The following is a 17,264-nucleotide window of genomic DNA, read 5'->3' on the forward strand; positions in this document are numbered from 1 at the left end:
TCTTAATCTTATTCATTTTGATGTGTGGGGTCCTGCTCTTGTCTTATTAATAGAAGGTTATCGATATTATGTCTTGTTTATGGATGATTTTTCTCGTTTCTCTTGGATTTATCCATGCAATTAAAATCTGACATAACAAATTTATTTTTACAATTTAAGAAAATGGTTGAAAATATTTTTCAGACAAAAATAAAAACTTTTTGTTTTGATTGGGGAGGTGAATTTAGACCCTTAAAAAATATTTTTGCACAATTTGGAATTATTTTTCAACATTCTTGTCCGCATACCCATAATCAAAATGGCAGAATTGAAAGGAAACATCATCATATCACATAAACAACCCTTCTTTTCTTGCTCATAGTTCTATGCCATTCTCGCATTGGTGGAATGCTTATTCTACAGCCACATTTTTAATAAGCAGATTACCAACCAAAAACTTAAATTTTCAATCACCTTTTAGAAAATTATTCAAAAAAAATTTTGATTTTAATTTTTTAAAAGTTTTCAAGTGTGAGTGTTTTCCTTTTATAAGACCATATGAGACATATAAATTCTCCTACCATTCAGAACAATGTGTTTTTATCAGATACAGTTCATCCCATAAAGGTTACAACTATATGAGTTTGACTACCAAAAAAATTTACACCACCCCAAATGTTATTTTTAATGAAAATTTTTTCCTTTTGATAAGGTAGAAAATTGGCCCCACAACATGTCTACATGTAATCAGTCTGTTTCTCCTCTCAGTGTTTTATTGCAGGCCAACAACTCAAGAGGCAAGTCATCCTTTATACTTCCTTGCACGGCACCCTCTTCACCAGATCTCTCTTCACACCAACAGGTAAGTCTTTCCACTCCTTTATTATCTGATAAATCCAATAATAATCTCTCATGGGTCTCATCACTATTCTCTCCACCTTCTGATGTGATTCTGCCCGAAGTTGCACAACCAACAACCGGCTGGGGTGCTAACTCGATACGGATGAAGATTGGGTCGATCACTAGGGCTTAAACTAAGAGATTTAAGGTCAAACATGCTGCCTTTATTTAGGAGATAATTCATTCTCAAGAGGTCTTGTCCATACTTGAAGATCCAAGATATGTTCTGACCATACAAGTGGTAAAAGCTGGTATGGGTCTCGGTAGCAGTTTTGGTAAATTTTTGGTGTCCGAGAAGCATAAAATGGTTCCAATGTTTCATGGATTCAATACATATGTCTAAGAAGACATGGAATCAAGTCAAATCAGCTTCAAATTCGCCCAAAAAGGGGTTGTACGAACAGTTAGTAAATTTGGTCGGTTTTTGCTCTATTTTATGATGGCTTTACTGTATTGTGCGGAGTTGGCTTTTTCTTTTTCTTCCAAGCAAGGGCAACGTGTGGGACTTCATAATAAGCTTATTTGGCATCCTAAAAAGCATATAGAAGCTGTTTTGGAGCTCAAAGTGGTCAAAGAATGGTCAAAGTCAACTTAGTCAAAAAGCTAGTCTTTTAGTTTCCTAATTTGATTCTACTTTTTTGTTTTAGGAAATTACCATTACTTTTTGGGTTTTATTTATTTATTTTCTGGACAAATAAGTTTAGGAAAGTTTTTATGTTATTATTTTCATAGTAAATTAATTAATTTCTAATTCAAAATAAAGGAATTAATTAATCCAAATTAGATTAGGAAATAAGTGAGAATTTTGGCCACCATAGAAAACTACCTTGTATGGCCGATTTTCCCTTTGTTTTTAGTATTTATTTTGTGACTTTGTAACCTATTTAAAGACTTATTTTTCAATAAGAATCAAGCTTGAATTTTATACAGAAAATTATTTGTGAGATTGAATTCTCTTTATTTTTTTGAACACCTAAAACACCATTAGTGAGTGAGTGTTTTAGTTTGACTTATCAATAGGCCTTCCATTACCTATTGTGTATGAATGTATTCTTGAATACTTTTTTTTGGATGTATTCTTGTTTGAGTTTGAAATTCTTTTTCCTAAATTTATTCTTGAATACTTAATCTCTTACCATCTGGTCCAGTTCTTAAGAATTCCAAAATTTTCTCATTGTTTTGCCTTATTTTTCCTAGAAAAGCTGAAAACTAGGATTTGTTAATTCATTCGGTGTTGCTTACTTTTTGCTACTGTTTTGTTGAAAAATTTAATTAAAACATACTTGTGATCTAATTGCTGTGTTTGTGGGTATTTTAATTAGAATTTTGAGATAATTCATTGAGTAGAAAAAGGCAAGAGTGTGTGAACTTAAAAGAGGGTAAAAGTCGAAACTAAGGTGAAAACACGAGTGTCGAGACCTTTTTTGAGTGAAACACGTGACCGAGTGAATTTGGTGAGGTCTTATTTTATTTTTGCATTATTTATACTGACATGGCAGATTCAAGGGTGAGGAGAGGAGATCCACCTTTAAGAATTAATGAAGAAGAGTCCGTAGGATTCCATGGCGGTTCCCGAGCTTCGGGCAGTGGTGAGTAAACGGACATGAGGGCTCTCTTGGAGCAACTACAATGGATGAGTACTCAATTTGACCATTTAAATCAAAGGATGGATAGGTTAGAAACATCCCAAGGAGTGCTGAATATAAGGTTAGATGCTGATGGAGGACAAGGTCGAGGTCGAGGAGGCCGAGGGCGACCAAGAGAGGAATTCGGGGGAAGTAACTTTGGAGATGACTTGGATGAGGGTTTGATGAAATTTGTGAACCTAAAAAAATGCCAATCTAAGGGAGACCAGTAAGGAATGAAGATGATGATCTAGGAAATATCAAGGTAAACATTCCACCTTTCATGGGAAAAAGTGATCCGGAAGCATATTTGGAATGGGTGGAGAAAATGGAGACGATTTTGATTATTCGGAGGCCAAGAAGGTGAAGTTGGCAGCAATGGAGTTTAGTCATTATGCACTCCAATGGTGGACCAATGAGCAAAACACCCGAAGGAGAGTTGGTGATGACTTGATTACTACATGGTGACAAATGAAAGGAGCCATGAGGAAGCGGTTCGTACCATCACATTATCATAGGTTGCTGCATCAAAGGCTTCAATTCTTATCTCAAGGAAGTAGGTCCGTGGAGGATTATTACAAAGAGATGGGGATGCTTATGATGAGGTTAAGCATGAATGAGGATAGAGAAGCAACTATGACAAGATTCCTTGGTGGTTTGAATCGTGAGATAGCCAACCAACTAGAATTGCAACAATATGTGAAATTGGAGGAGATGTTGCATGTGGCTATTAAATTGGAGCATCAATTCAAGAGGAAGGGTGTAGACTCATGGTTTGGAGGAGTTTCCAACAGCAGAAGATCAAATCCAAGTGGCTGGAGAAACAATCCTATCTTTGAAAACAACCCAAAGTCAAAAGTTGGAAAAGAAAGTTCAAATTGGCCAAGGAGAGAGACTAGAACTGAATCTGTCCAGGCACAAAAAAGTGAACGTAAATCTGATCGTAAGACTTCTAAAACTCATGAAATTGTGTGTTTTAAGTGCCAGGGATGAGGACACATTACTAGCCAATGCCTGAATAGGAGGATTATGGTGTTGAAAGGTAATGGCGAACTAGAATCCGAAAGTGAAGAAAGTGATGCTGAAACTGAAATTGAAGATGGAGAAGTCGGAGATGATGAGCATGAGGAACCCGAAACACTCCAACCTTCAAGGGATGACTTGAGCTTAGTTGCAAGGAGGGTCCTTACTGTATACAAAGATGATGATCAAATTCAAAGAGAAAACATCTTCCACACCTGATGCGAAATTCAAGGTAACATATGTAGTATGATTATAGATAGTAGAAGTTATGCAAATGTAATTAGTAGCATGGTAGTTGATAAATTAGGCTTAATAACTATTAAACATCCAGAACCATATATATTACAATGGCTTAATGATAATGGTGAGATAAAAGTTAATAAACAAGTCAAAGTAAAATTCAACATTGATAAATATGTGGATGTGGTTTTGTGTGATATTGTGCCTATGCATGCGGGACATATTTAACTTCATAGGCCTTGGCAATTTGATAGAGATGCTATTCATTATGGTAGAGAGAATAGCATTGTTTTTAGATTTAAAGGTAAAAAGGTCAAGCTGCAGGCATTAACTCCCAAAGAGGTATACAAAGATCAAATACAAAGACAACAAAAGAGGGTGTCCGAACAACTCAAAGAGAGAACTAGCATGGCTCCCACGGCAACAACACCCATCCAAGGGGTCCAAGCCATGCAAGACCAACAAGGTAAGTGCTCTAAGAATTAAATTGAGTGGAAAAGTCATGGGAAAGCTGAAAGTGAGGTGAGAAGGGGAGAGAAACTTAAGAGTGTAAGAGAAGTGATAAAAGCCGAGAGTAAGATCCAAACCAAGGGGAAGAAAGAAAAAGAAAGAAAAAAGAGGAAAAATAAAAAATTTTATTTGAGTTTTGGGGATGTTAATAAAGCTATCTTGAGTAAGAAATCATTGCTGGCCATGAATTATAAAGATTCTTGTTTACGAATGTTTTTATTGTATAGAACTTTATCTGCCTTGTTGAGAGCTTTACTTTATGAAAATTTAAAAATTTGGAAGATATTATTTGCTAACTTTAAAAACTATAATTTTTTCCATAACGGGCATGTATTTTTAGATGTTTTTTGTTAGTGTTTGATCCAGGAGATTGAATTTGGTTGCATTTAAGAAAGGAAAGGTTTTCAAAGCAACAAAAATTAAAGCTTATGCCTCGAGGGGATGGACTTTTTCAAATTTTGGAGCGAATCAATGAAAATGCCGACAAACTTTACTTACTACATAAGTACAATGTTAGTGCCACATTTAATGTTGCTGAATTATCTCCTTTTGCTGTAGGTGATGATCTAGATTTGAGGACAAATACTTTTCAAGGGGATGCGAATGATGTGATTCCGCCCGAACCTGCACAATCGATAATCAGCTGGGGTGTTGACCCGATACAGATGAAGATTAGGACGATCACTAGCCTCAAACTAAGAGATTTAAGGTCAAACTTTCTGCTTTATCCAGGAGGTAATTCATTCTCAAGAGGGCTTTTCCATACTTGAAGATCCAAGACATGTTCTGAGCAGACAAGTGGTGGAAGCCGGAACGGATCCGGGTAGCAATTTTGGTACATTTTTGGAGTCCGGGACGCATGAAATGGTTCCAATGTTTCATGGATTCAATACATATGTCTAAGAGGACATGAAATCAAGTCAAATAAGCTTCAAAGTCATCCAAAAAGGGTTTGTACAGACAGTTAGTAAATTTGGCCGGTTTTTACTGTATTTTATGCTGGCTTTACTGTATTGTGCTGAGTTAGCTTTTCTTTTTCTTACAAGAAAGGGCAACGTGTGGGCTTCATAATAAGCTTATTTGGCATCCTACAAAGCGTATGGAAGCTGGTTTAGAGCTCAAAGTGGTCAAAGAATAGTCAAAGTCAACTTAGTCAAAAAGCTAATATTTTAGTTTTCTAATTTGATTCTACTTTTTTGTTTTAGGAAATTACCATTAATTTTTGGGTTTTATTTATTTATTTTCTGGAAAAATAAATTTAGGAAAGTTTTTATTTTATTATTTTCATTGTAAATTAATTAATTCCTAATTCAAAATAAAGGAATTAATTAATCCAAATTAGATTAGGAAAGGAGTGAGAATTTCGGCCACCATAGAAAGCTACTTTGTATGGCCGGTTTTTCCTTTGTTTTAGGGTTTATTTTGTGACTTTGTAACCTATTTAAAGGCTTATTTTCCAATAAGAATAAAGCTTGAATTTTATACAGAAAATTATTTGTGAGATTGAATTCTCTTTGTTCTTTTGAAAACCTAAAACACCATTAGTGAATGAGTGTTTTAGTTTGGCTTATCAATAGGCCTTCCATCACCTATTGTGGTATCTTCATGATATACCAAGGTTTCTAATCACAGGTTGGTTAGGGGTCAAGGTGACCATTAGAACTTGAACGTAATTAGATCCGGGCTAATATAATATGGGTTTAAGAGCAGGTCGTCCTAGGTTCGTATCACCTTCTACCTCTTATCTACCTTCCCAAAATTTGACCAGGTCCACTGCTCCATCTTCTTGCATCCCAAGTCCCAATCTCCCTTCTCATTTACCATCTCATCCTACTCCCCTATTGACCACAATACCTACCATAGCACCTTCAACTGCTGCACTGTCTCCCAACTCGATTCCTTAGCATCCTATGGTCACTCGTTCCAAATCAGGAATTTTCAAAAAAAAGAAAGCATTTGCTTGTGCTCTTGATCCTCAACAGGAACCAACAACAGCTTCTCAAGCTCTCCGATCTCCTCCTTGGATCCGTGCCATGGAAGATGAAATGCATGCTTTGTCCAAAAATAAAACTTAGACTTTAGTGCCAGCAAAAACAACCATGAATATTCTTGGTAACAAATGGGTTTTCCGAATCAAGAGACATCCTGATGGCTATATTCAGCGGTACAAAGTACGTCTTGTTGCCAAAGGATTTGATCAAAATGTAGGTTTTGATTTCAAAGAAACATTTAGTCCGGTGGTCAAACGAATAACCATTCGAGTGATTCTTTCTCTTGCCTTTGCTCGTGGTTGGTCTATAAGGCAGATAGATATAAACAATGCCTTTCTAAATGGTGTACTCTCAGACGATGTATACATGAAGCAGCCTGATGGATTTTGAGACAAGGAACATCCAGATTGTGTATGCAAGCTTCATAAATCTCTTTATAGATTGAAACAAGCACCACGTGCTTGGTTTGACATATTGAAATCCTCACTTCTCAAATGGGGTTTTCAAAACTCCAAGATGGATACTTCGTTGTTCATTCTCCACACAAAGGCCAGCACTTTATGGGTCCTCATTTATGTTGATGACATACTAGTCACTGGTTCATTATCTTCACTAATTCACTGGTTCATATCTCATCTTGATAAATCCTTTTCCTTAAAGGATCTTGGCTCTTTGTCTTATTTTTTAGGTATTGAAGTTGTTCAGAATGACACAGGATTTCACCTATCACAACAAAGTGCATCGAAGATCTTCTTCACCGAGTTGACATGTCTTCCTGCAACTCAAGTCCAACTCCAGCAAGTGTTGGTACTCATTTAAGCAAGTTTGCTAGTGGTATTTTCAAAAATGTTTGTCTCTATCGTAGCACTATTGGGATGCTTCAATATCTAACTATCACAAGACCTGAGATTTGTTTCATTATAAATAAACTCAGCCAATTCATGCATCAGCCCACCGATGTCCATTAGGCAGCTTGTAAAAAGGTGCTTCGATACTTGCAAGGGACTAAAACTTTGGGATTACAATTGCATGTCTCTTCTCAGCCCACGTTATATGGGTTTACAGATGCTGATTGGGCTTCTGATGTAGATGATTGTCACTCCACAAGCAACTACTGCATTTTCCTTGGCAAAAATCTTGTTTCTTGGTCTTCAAAAAAACAAAATGTTGTGGCACGATCAAGCACCGAATCTGAGTATCGATCACTTGCTAATGGTGCAGTTGAGCTTCAATGGTTGTAGCATTTGTTACAAGATTTGAATGTTCATATACAAGGCATCCCTGTTTTATGGTGTGACAACATTGGTACCGATTATCTAGCTTCCAATCCAGTTTAGCATCAAAAGACGAAACACACAGACATTGACATTCATTTTCTACGAGATCGTGTTGTCCAGAAGCAACTATGTGTTCATTATGTTCCTAGCTCCCAGTAGCTAGCTGACATCTTAACTAAAGTGCTTCCTACTGCTCAATTCCTTAATCTTCTGTCCACGCTCAATCTCACACCTATATTGTTTCGTTTGAGAGGGGATGATAAATAGCAATCAACATCAATTGCAATTAGTTAGTTATTCTTGTATATCTGTAACAACTGCACGTTTATCTTAGAGATAATTCTTATCGGCTTGTTATGAGATAGTTAGGAGTCTTATCACTGTTTTACATCCTTGTATAAATACCTTCACAATGATCAATGGAAATTATCTGAGTAAATCATATTATTCCAACCTTCTTCAGGAACAATGGCTATATGGGATATTGTTTGCTTCATTGCCATGAATTATGTGATAAATTTATCGATTTGTTTTCAGGTGGTACTGGATATGAAAAATGAAACTTTCCATGGTTCTGTATATATAGTATATGTGAGTGAGTGAATGATAATGGCTCAACGATAGCCGGGTTAGTGGTGCAATTAATGCAAAGGAAGTTATTAATTATCAAGTGTAAGAGTAGTATTAAATTATTAGGTAATGCCCGCCCTTGCTAAATGTGCTGCAAACAAACACAATTACGATATGAGGGAAAAAAAAAATTATACTCCTTTAACAAAATTGGCCGGTATATATCGATTTTTTTTTTTGGGCTAAATGTACAAATTATATGTTATTAAGCTAACATTTATTATTAATCAACTTGAATTTCCGCTAGCTAATTTGTTACACACGATCACACGTAAGCTTACATTTAACATTTGATAATGGATGAAATTTAGTCAACTATATATTTTCCATTATAATTTCCCTTATTACAAGAGAGAAAGGGAGGGGGGGCTAAAAAAAAAAAAAAACTTGAATTTTATTAACCGCTAAAACCCTCCTAGAAAGCTGAAGTTCATGCTTACGTCATTCCGTGGTTAGGACCATTCGGCAATGTCTATCTTTTTTTGATAAAAGAGCCATTTGCATCTATATATATATATATATATAATTTTTTTTTCTTTTTTTTGGGTTAAAAGGGCTATGTATATATAGACTCCGCAATTTTCTTTGTTTTTTTTTTCTTTTTACTTATTTTATTTTATTTTAAATTTCAAATAATCTACTTGTTTTATTTAAAAAGAAAAAAAAATATATATTATGGTATTTTTTTTTTTTTTTTGGATAATAATCATATGTCATATGGTATTGTTGCAGGCTTGGCCATGGTGAAAATACACTTCTAGAATCATCGGTTTAATCATATCCAGATAAAATCTTGATATATATATATATATATATATAGTTATATACTACTAATTAATTATTTTTAAATACCGTTTTGAGAAAACGAGCGGATTATTTAGTGTTTTGATTATAAGCCTCCCAATTAACTTTGTAGTGCCTAATTCACATTTCAGTTTCCGTGTTCATTCAGATTTCTGTCTCTTCAAGCTTCAAATCCAGGAGATCTCTGCGTATATATGCAGGTTGTCCAAGTCTGTCTTAACACTTTAGAATAATATCAATATTAATTTTATTTTTATAGAACAGCCACGGTGAAGCACCAAACAATTTGGCATGTTTGAGCAACCATCCGGACTCCATATTGCATCGCATTATTGAACTACTTAATGATTTTAAGGATGTTACACGAATCGCCGCCACCTTATCTAGGAAATTCCAAAATCTTGTTTTGTCATTGCCATTCTTGAACATCCGTATAAAAAGATTCCGTGGTGACCTTGATTTCGCAAGAGTCAGCAATTTTTCCATCCAAGCGTGTGACTATGCACAAATGGTGTGGTTGGTATACAGAGATTTCAAATTAGACATTACCCTTGCCAATCTTAAAAAAGACTATTATTCAAGATTTCAAATTAGACATTACAATTAGACATTACCCTGGCCAATCTTAAAATAGACTATTATTCAAAACGATGTTGATTGATGCAAGCCCTCAAAGTTTTAAAAGGCCTCTGCAAGGGAAATGTATCCACACGCTTATAAATCATGCTTCGTTTTCCTTTTCAACCGATGTGGGACTTGACATTAAGGCTGCCGGAGACTTATTTCGGTGCTCAACTCTAGACATTGTCTTTGAATTGTCTTAAGGTTTCAGAAAAGACATTATGTGAATGGATTTGTAGCTGCAAATCGCTCAAGAATCCTTACCTTTGTGGACTTGAAGGTATAAAGGAGTTGAACGTTAATTCTTCATCACTTGAAACCTAAAGCATCAAGTATTTTTCTGCCAATGGGGTTATGGAGATCAATATTACAGCAGAGAGAATATAATCTTTGGGGCGTTTACCCCTCGTGAATGGGTACTCGCAATGTGTGCTCCAGAGCTTCAAAATTTTGAGTGGAAAGGAGGAGTTTTCAACTACTCCAATGGTGGTAATTTTGAGCCTCTGCATCATGCAGATATATCTATCATTCCACTCTCAATTTTGGGCAACGGGGCTCATCGTGTGGCCTCAATTAACGAACTCACGGTTGATGTTCTCCATACCGTTTGCAAGATTACGCGCTGCCAGAATTTTGCAATTTTACAACCCTTGGCTCTGTTCACCAATTTTTTAGGCAACACAATCACAGCTATAGCTTCCTTTCTCAATTTGCACCGAATTTAAAAATTCTCAAGGTATGCTTATGTTAATAATTCTGAAATAAGGAGGACTCAATTCTTGTTTAAAATTTATAATCTTTAAACTCTTTTTATCATCAGTGATTTGGTTTTCTTTTTTTAATACTCAACATTATCACAGGTCAAGGCCAGCAAAGTGGACAAGAAAGAGTCAAAGCAGCAGGAGAATTCGAGTCACAATGCAAAGTATTGGGAGTTTAAATATCTGAAATTTGTTAACGACTCACTGAAGAACGTTAAAATGGAGATAAATGGACCGCAAAATGAAATGGAGATGATCAAGTACTCGCTCAAAAATGCAAAAGGATTGGAGGAGATGACCATTATTTGTTCAAGTGATTTCTTACCTAGACGACGTGCTATTAGAAAAAAGCTTAAAAAATTCAAAAAGGCTTCTCCATTTACTGTTATACATTTCTTACCAAAATTACTATTGCATAGTTTGGTTCTTTTCCTTTGATTTCTAGCATTTTCTGATACAAAAATAGAAACTTCTGATTTTGGGACTCTTTGCCTTAGTCCACCGACGGATTTATTAGTTGGCTTCCATTATAATGTTAAAGAGATAAAGATTTCTTATACTTTTTTTTAATATTTTTTTTTTTTCAAATTGCTCTTTTATTTTCTGATTATGTCAATGAAACAGTGCTTTAATAAGTATTTTTTTTTTAAACAAATACTTATTTATTTTGAAATTAAATAATGTACTAATAAATAAAATATATAAACATAATTTTTAATAAAAATTTTGATATATTTAATTGAAATCCTGACAGACCAAAAAAGTGGGCGAACGTTTGGGCGGGTGAATGGAGTGAGAGCTGCTACCATTTCTCAAATTTTTGGATAGCTTAAGTCTTTGATTACGTTATTTTGTAGCATCTAGACTTTGCTTTTTTTATAATTAAAAAAAAAAAAAGGAGAAAAAACAAACAATAACATACGGATGGTTTTATTTTATTTTTACATACATATATATGTATGTATACATACATATATATATATATATACGGATGGTTTGCAAAGGCAATTGATAGAACGAGCGTTTAATTAGTGTTTTAAATCTCCGATTTAACTTTGTTTTGCACGATAGTTCCCTTGCTTAATGTTTTCAGTTTCCTTTCTCATCCAGATTTCAGCTTCTTAAGCTACAAATCCCCTCTTCCTATAGCTTCAAATAATTTGGAACATTTGAGCAACTTTCGCGAATTGTATATTTCATCATTCTATATATATACCTACTTGATTATTTTAATGACTTCACATGAATCGCCGCTTTTGTGTAGGAAATTCGAAAAGTTCGTCTGGCAATTGATTCTTGAAATCCATATAAAAAAAAATTAAATCTATGAGACGACAATACATATTGTCTTTAGGCAACATAGTCGAAACGAGAAAGAAAAACAAACATTATCCCCAAAAAAAAAAAAAAAAAGGAGAAAAACAAGCAGAATTAAAAATGATTGTGATATATAGTTCTACTCGGGAACTTCCACATTTTGCCACTTGGATGCTAATTCAGAAAGTACCCTTGTGGAAGACCCATCTTTGCTCAGTGCCCTGTTAGCTGCATCTTTCAGGTCATTCATCCGTTGTCCAAGCCTCTTCCCCTCTTCCCCTTCAATTAGATCCCTAACAACTTTGGCAATTTCCTCGCGTTCCACCAACCCATTTTCATTAGCTTTTGGTCTCAACGCCACTTTCAGAACCTCCACCAGCATTATTGCGTTCATGTGTTGCTCGGCAAAGAGTGGCCAAGTAATTAGCGGTTTACCAAACAAAACACCTTCAAGTGTGGAGTTCCAACCACAGTGGGTTAGGAACCCACCGGTTGAGCCATGCCTCAGGATTTCAATTTGTGGTGCCCAAGATGCAACCACTAGTCCCTGTCCCTTAGTCCTCTCCAAAAACCCATTTGGTAAAACCTCAGAAGGGTCGAAATCGCCTTGACCATTAAGATGAGCAGCACTGGGAAGCTCGTTTGGTCTTCTGACAACCCATAAGAACTTTTGTCCACTCGTTTCCAAACCCAAGGCCAACACCTTCAGCTGTTCGGCAGAGAGGGTCCCACGGCTTCCAAACGAGACATATAGGACCGAGCCACGTGGCTGATTGTCTAACCATGTTAAACATTCTGATCCATTAGCTTCAGTACCGCTTAAACCGGTTTGAATAATCGGTCCAATTGGATAAACCGGGGGACTAATAACGCTATTTGGTTCTCCTTGTTGCGCTTGCAGAGCTTTTATAGCTCCATACTCCATGTCCGTGAATGTATTTACCACAATACCCTCCACTTGATTGAGCTGTTTGGTAAGGTTTATAAGGCGTTTATACATTTCGCTTTTCCTATCTTGATATGGCTGGGGAAGATCTTTACCATGGATGGGTATGAATCCGGGAATCTCCACCGGTTCCGGCAAATCTCTAAACTCGCAGCAAACTGTCTCGTCCAGCTTTGGCGTAATCATAAGTAAGGACAAAGCCGTAGCCGGTGTAGGAAAGAAAATGAAGCGAGAGATATTGAATTCCTTAGCAACATCTAATGTATCAGTTCCGAACATATCGGTGAGGAAAGCAGACAAGTGGGTTTTGGAGACCAAAGACTCCAAAACATGTCGAAGGGACGGAAGACAGCGAGTAGCGGTGAGGAAAAGCTGGAGCCCAGGTGCGATACCGTCAAAGTTGACTGGAGGGAGAAACATGGAGTCGATGGAGGTTGGAAGGGACTCAACGATGGCTTTGGTGGCTTTGGATGGAGGGCCATCGGTGGGTATTATGAAAGTGACGTGGAAGTTGTTGTGTTGTAGAACAAGACGTTTAGCGAACTCGACGAAAGGGATCAAGTGGCTAAACCCAGGACTTGGGAAAATGGCTATGTGAGATTTTTTCTTCATTGCCATGGCGAATGATAAAATCAATTTCGTTTGTCTAATAATGGATATATGATTGAGAATTGAGAATCCAATGCAGAGAGACTATTATATAACTACACATAATGATGCGGTTTTTAAATATTATTTAGAGTCGTGGACAATTTGTTTCTTAAGAGGCAATTTAAAAAAAATAAATAAATAAAATACTATTTTTCCTGGTCCGCATTATTCGATGAAGAGTATGCCGTGACGTATAGTGTTTGAAAATGAAAAAAAAAGAGCGAATATCCTATGTAAGTGATGTAAGATAGTTTGTCAGCGTCAGTGTATATCAGAAAACCAATGGATGTCGGTAGAGAAAGATAGTGAGTGGGTCTCGATATAGAGGATAATATATTAAAATTTTTAGATCAAAATAATTTGATTTGGGTCTATTTTTGAAATTTTCAAATCGGACATATTGCTGTCACATAGAAAAATTATATAAAAAGTATAAACTTCAAAATTTTAAAATAAATTGAAAACAAATCTAACTAAAATAAATTTGATCAAATTCATTAAATATGGTTAATTTCATCAATTACAAAATCAAAAAAGAATTTTAGGCATTTTAAAAAATTTTGAACAATCACTATGTATAAATTCTCACATAAATTATAGATTAAGATTTTAACAAATATTCATCATTTTGAACTTAGATATTAATTCTACAACACAAAATATCTCATATAATATAATATAACATAAAAGAGTTTAGAAAATTCAACCTTGAAGCTTACGGACTTTCCTCTCAATTCTTTGTTGACTCCGCTGCGCATAATTTCTTGTACGAAAGCACCGGAGAGGGAAAAAAAATATATATATATATATATATACAGTATCAATTTTTTGGTCGCCTTATCTCATATATAATACGAAGGAGGAAATTTCTTGGAACGGCACCGGAGAGGAAAAAAAGCAGGGAAGAAACTACGAAGAAGCTTGGGAATCAAGTGGGTAGTTTCCCTTTCTAACCTCAATTTCCACGTCCCTTCGCTCTTTGTGCTACAGGAGGTGGTGGGGGAAAATAAACAGTATTTTTGGTATGGAAAAATATACTTGATATTAAATGCAAAAGAAGGGGAACCAAGTGTAAATAAGCAAAAGTAAAGAACACGTACGTTAGCCTTTTTCTATAATTTTCTTTTTTTTTTTTTGGGTAAATTATAATTTCTTTGTTTTATCATTGTTATTATTTATTTTTTGGAAAAAAAAAAGATGGCTGCTTACTGCGGATAACATGAAAAAGGAAATGATGATTTTTAAAGGAAGAGAGGGGGGGGGGGGGGGGGGGGGGGGGGGGGGAGGGGGTGGGTGTGAGTCCCTAAATTAATCAAATAAAAGTTTTTTTTTTTTTTTCTTTTTTGTTTTTTTGTGGTGGCACAATTCCCTCACAATCACACACCAATGCTTCCATTCGAGTCTCTGAGTTGAAATGGGATTGCAACTTGTAAGATATTGATTTTTGGGTTGTACAATTTTTTTTTTTTTTTTTTCTTGTTGATAAAATTTTTGGGTTGAACTTGAGAAATCACAACTGCATTGTAACATCATAATAGCCACAAAATCTCAGCAATTATAATTGACAGTTTATGATGAATAATTGCAACATCATAATAGCAGCATAAAATAATTATTTAGATATAAGATGATGCCCCGACAATAATTATTAATTTATTATATAATATTGGAAACCAAATCTGAGAGCCCAACTATTGATGATCTGGGATCCAAAAATTTGAGAAAGCACCGTGTTTGGTGAAAGGAAAAATAGAAGGAAAGAGAGAAAGGAAAAGAAAATAAAAGGATTTGGTAGCTTCTTCAGACCTCCACTTTCTCTGCAACGGAGACGCTAACGTGGCATAACAAGCATAAATGAGTTGTTGACCAGGCTAACAAACACAACCCCTAATATAACAGCAATGCAGACGGGGACAAAATCCAGCGGTTTGTATGAAAGAAAGAAACATGTTCAAATATGATTGGTTTCTGTTTATTTTATGAATTTGGCCAATCAACGTTCATTCCCACACAGCCAAAACTTCATTATTTTTGTTTTTATTTAGGAAGCAAAAATCTATAATGTATCAATCAAACTGTACTTGCATCAATTATATTGTAATTGAACCAGACTTCCATCATATTTTATGTTAGAAAATCAGAGAGCAAAAAAACTGAAAAAATTAACTAATACAAACAACAACAAGATTTAGTGAGGCTCGGCCAAGACTGCCTACGTCCTCGTTGCTCTGGTGAGAGCTTCTGTTATTATTGAATAGTTGCTGTCATTGAAATCAACTACAGAATTTTAACTATGCAATCACTCAGATATTCATAACCCAAAACCCCTGTTACACATTTTTTTCTCTGTGTTCTTAACCAACCTCACAAAGAACATCAATTACACACACAAAAAAGAACACGAGGGAATGAAAACAGATTTCTTGGAGTTTTTCCTGCTTCTGCAACTTTCTGGAAAATTTGATTTTTTCTCTGCTTTTTTCGTTGTGAAGGAAGGAAGCCATATATATAACAAGGGTTGTCTCAAAACGACGTCATTCTACTTAAGATGTGAGGCAAAATAACCAAATTTTCCATTCTTTACTTCCAAAATAATGAAGTGCATCGTTTTGACCACCAGAAACTTGAAAAACAGGCAAAACAGGATCTGCAGTTCTGCACCAGTTATGTAACACATCATAGCAATATTACAAGGTGAATATGAGGATTAAATCATCAAATATTTCCACCTAATCCTCAAATTCAATTCAACAGAAGCTCATCACCATCCCAACAAAAAATAACCATCACCAAACCAGTGTGCTCCAACTCGGAGCAGATTCTTGCAAGTATTAAACTTGCTAACAGTAAGCACCTTTGTACCCATATCAGAAGGATTTAACTCAGTAGGAATTTTCTTCAATTGAATCACCTGTTGAGCTATCATGTCTCGAATAAAGTGATACCTAACCTGAATATGCTTAGATCTTCCATGAAACACTGGATTTTTGCACAAGTGAATAGCACTTTGACTATCTGAGTATAAAACAACCTTTTGATTAAGTTCTGTTAACAGACCCTTAAGCCAAATAGCTTCCTTTACAGCCTCTGTTGTTGCCATTTACTCAGATTCGTTGTTAACAAAGCCACCACAGGCTGCAACTAAGACTTCCAACTTATGCAAGTTCCACTCAAAGTGAACACATAAGATGACATAGATCTCCTTCTGTACCTATCACCAGCATAATCAGAATCCAAATACCCAATTAACTAAACTTTACTTGAATTTCCTTTATAAATCAAACATTCACTCACTGTGTGCTTCAAATATCGTAGAAGCCATTTCATTGCGTCCCAATGATCTCGGCCAGGATTAGCCATATATCTACTCAAGACACTAATGGCATGAGTTAAATCTGGCCTAGTGCAGATCATCATATACATCACAGATCCCACAACATTTGAATATGGTACAACCATTATATCTTCCTTGTCTTGCCCTGTAGCTGGACATTGCTCACTAGACAGCTTGAATGTCCACCAAGTGGAACATTTGCTGGTTTTGCACCTTTCATAGAAAATCTGGACACCACTTTCTTAATGTAGGAAGATTGTAGCAGCTTCATCTCATATCTCGATCTGTTTCTCACAATTTCTATTCCTAAAATCTGGACCTGCTAGTAACATATCATCTACATACAGCAGAAGATACACAGCTTTATCTATCATAGGATCCTTAAAATATAAGCAACCATAAAAATTGCTCCTCATAAAACCAGCCTTCACCACAAACGAATCAAACCTTTTATACCATTGTCTTGGTGTTTGCTTAAGACCATAAAGTGATTTCTAAAGCAAGCACACAAGATCTCCACCTTTTTTCTTAATCTCAAAACCTTCAGGTTGTCTCATGTATATTGTTTCTTCTAACTCCCCATGAAGAAAAGCAGTCTTCATGTCCATCTGTTCTAAATCCCAACCAAACTGAGTTACCAAAGCCAACATGACTC

At 35.6% G+C, this 17,264-nt stretch overlaps 2 protein-coding genes across 2 annotated transcripts; one reads left to right on the forward strand and one right to left on the reverse strand.

Moving 5' to 3' along the window:
- Positions 1–6,784: 6,784 nt before the first annotated feature.
- Positions 6,785–7,509, forward strand: LOC132804377 (uncharacterized). Its single transcript, XM_060818659.1, has 3 exons — positions 6,785–6,866; positions 6,957–7,075; positions 7,312–7,509. The coding sequence occupies exons 1-3, from the start codon at positions 6,785–6,787 to the stop codon at positions 7,507–7,509; spliced, it is 399 nt and encodes a 132-aa protein (XP_060674642.1).
- Positions 7,510–11,638: 4,129 nt separating this feature from the next.
- On the reverse strand, positions 11,639–13,451 carry LOC132804529 (hydroquinone glucosyltransferase-like). The gene has a single exon (XM_060819139.1). It carries the CDS (start codon positions 13,240–13,242, stop codon positions 11,818–11,820), a length of 1,425 nt encoding a protein of 474 aa, XP_060675122.1. The 5' UTR covers positions 13,243–13,451; the 3' UTR covers positions 11,639–11,817.
- Positions 13,452–17,264: the final 3,813 nt, after the last annotated feature.

The sequence above is a fragment of the Ziziphus jujuba genome, chromosome 7 (genome assembly GCF_031755915.1).
Source record: "Ziziphus jujuba cultivar Dongzao chromosome 7, ASM3175591v1".
Lineage (NCBI taxonomy): Eukaryota > Viridiplantae > Streptophyta > Magnoliopsida > Rosales > Rhamnaceae > Ziziphus > Ziziphus jujuba.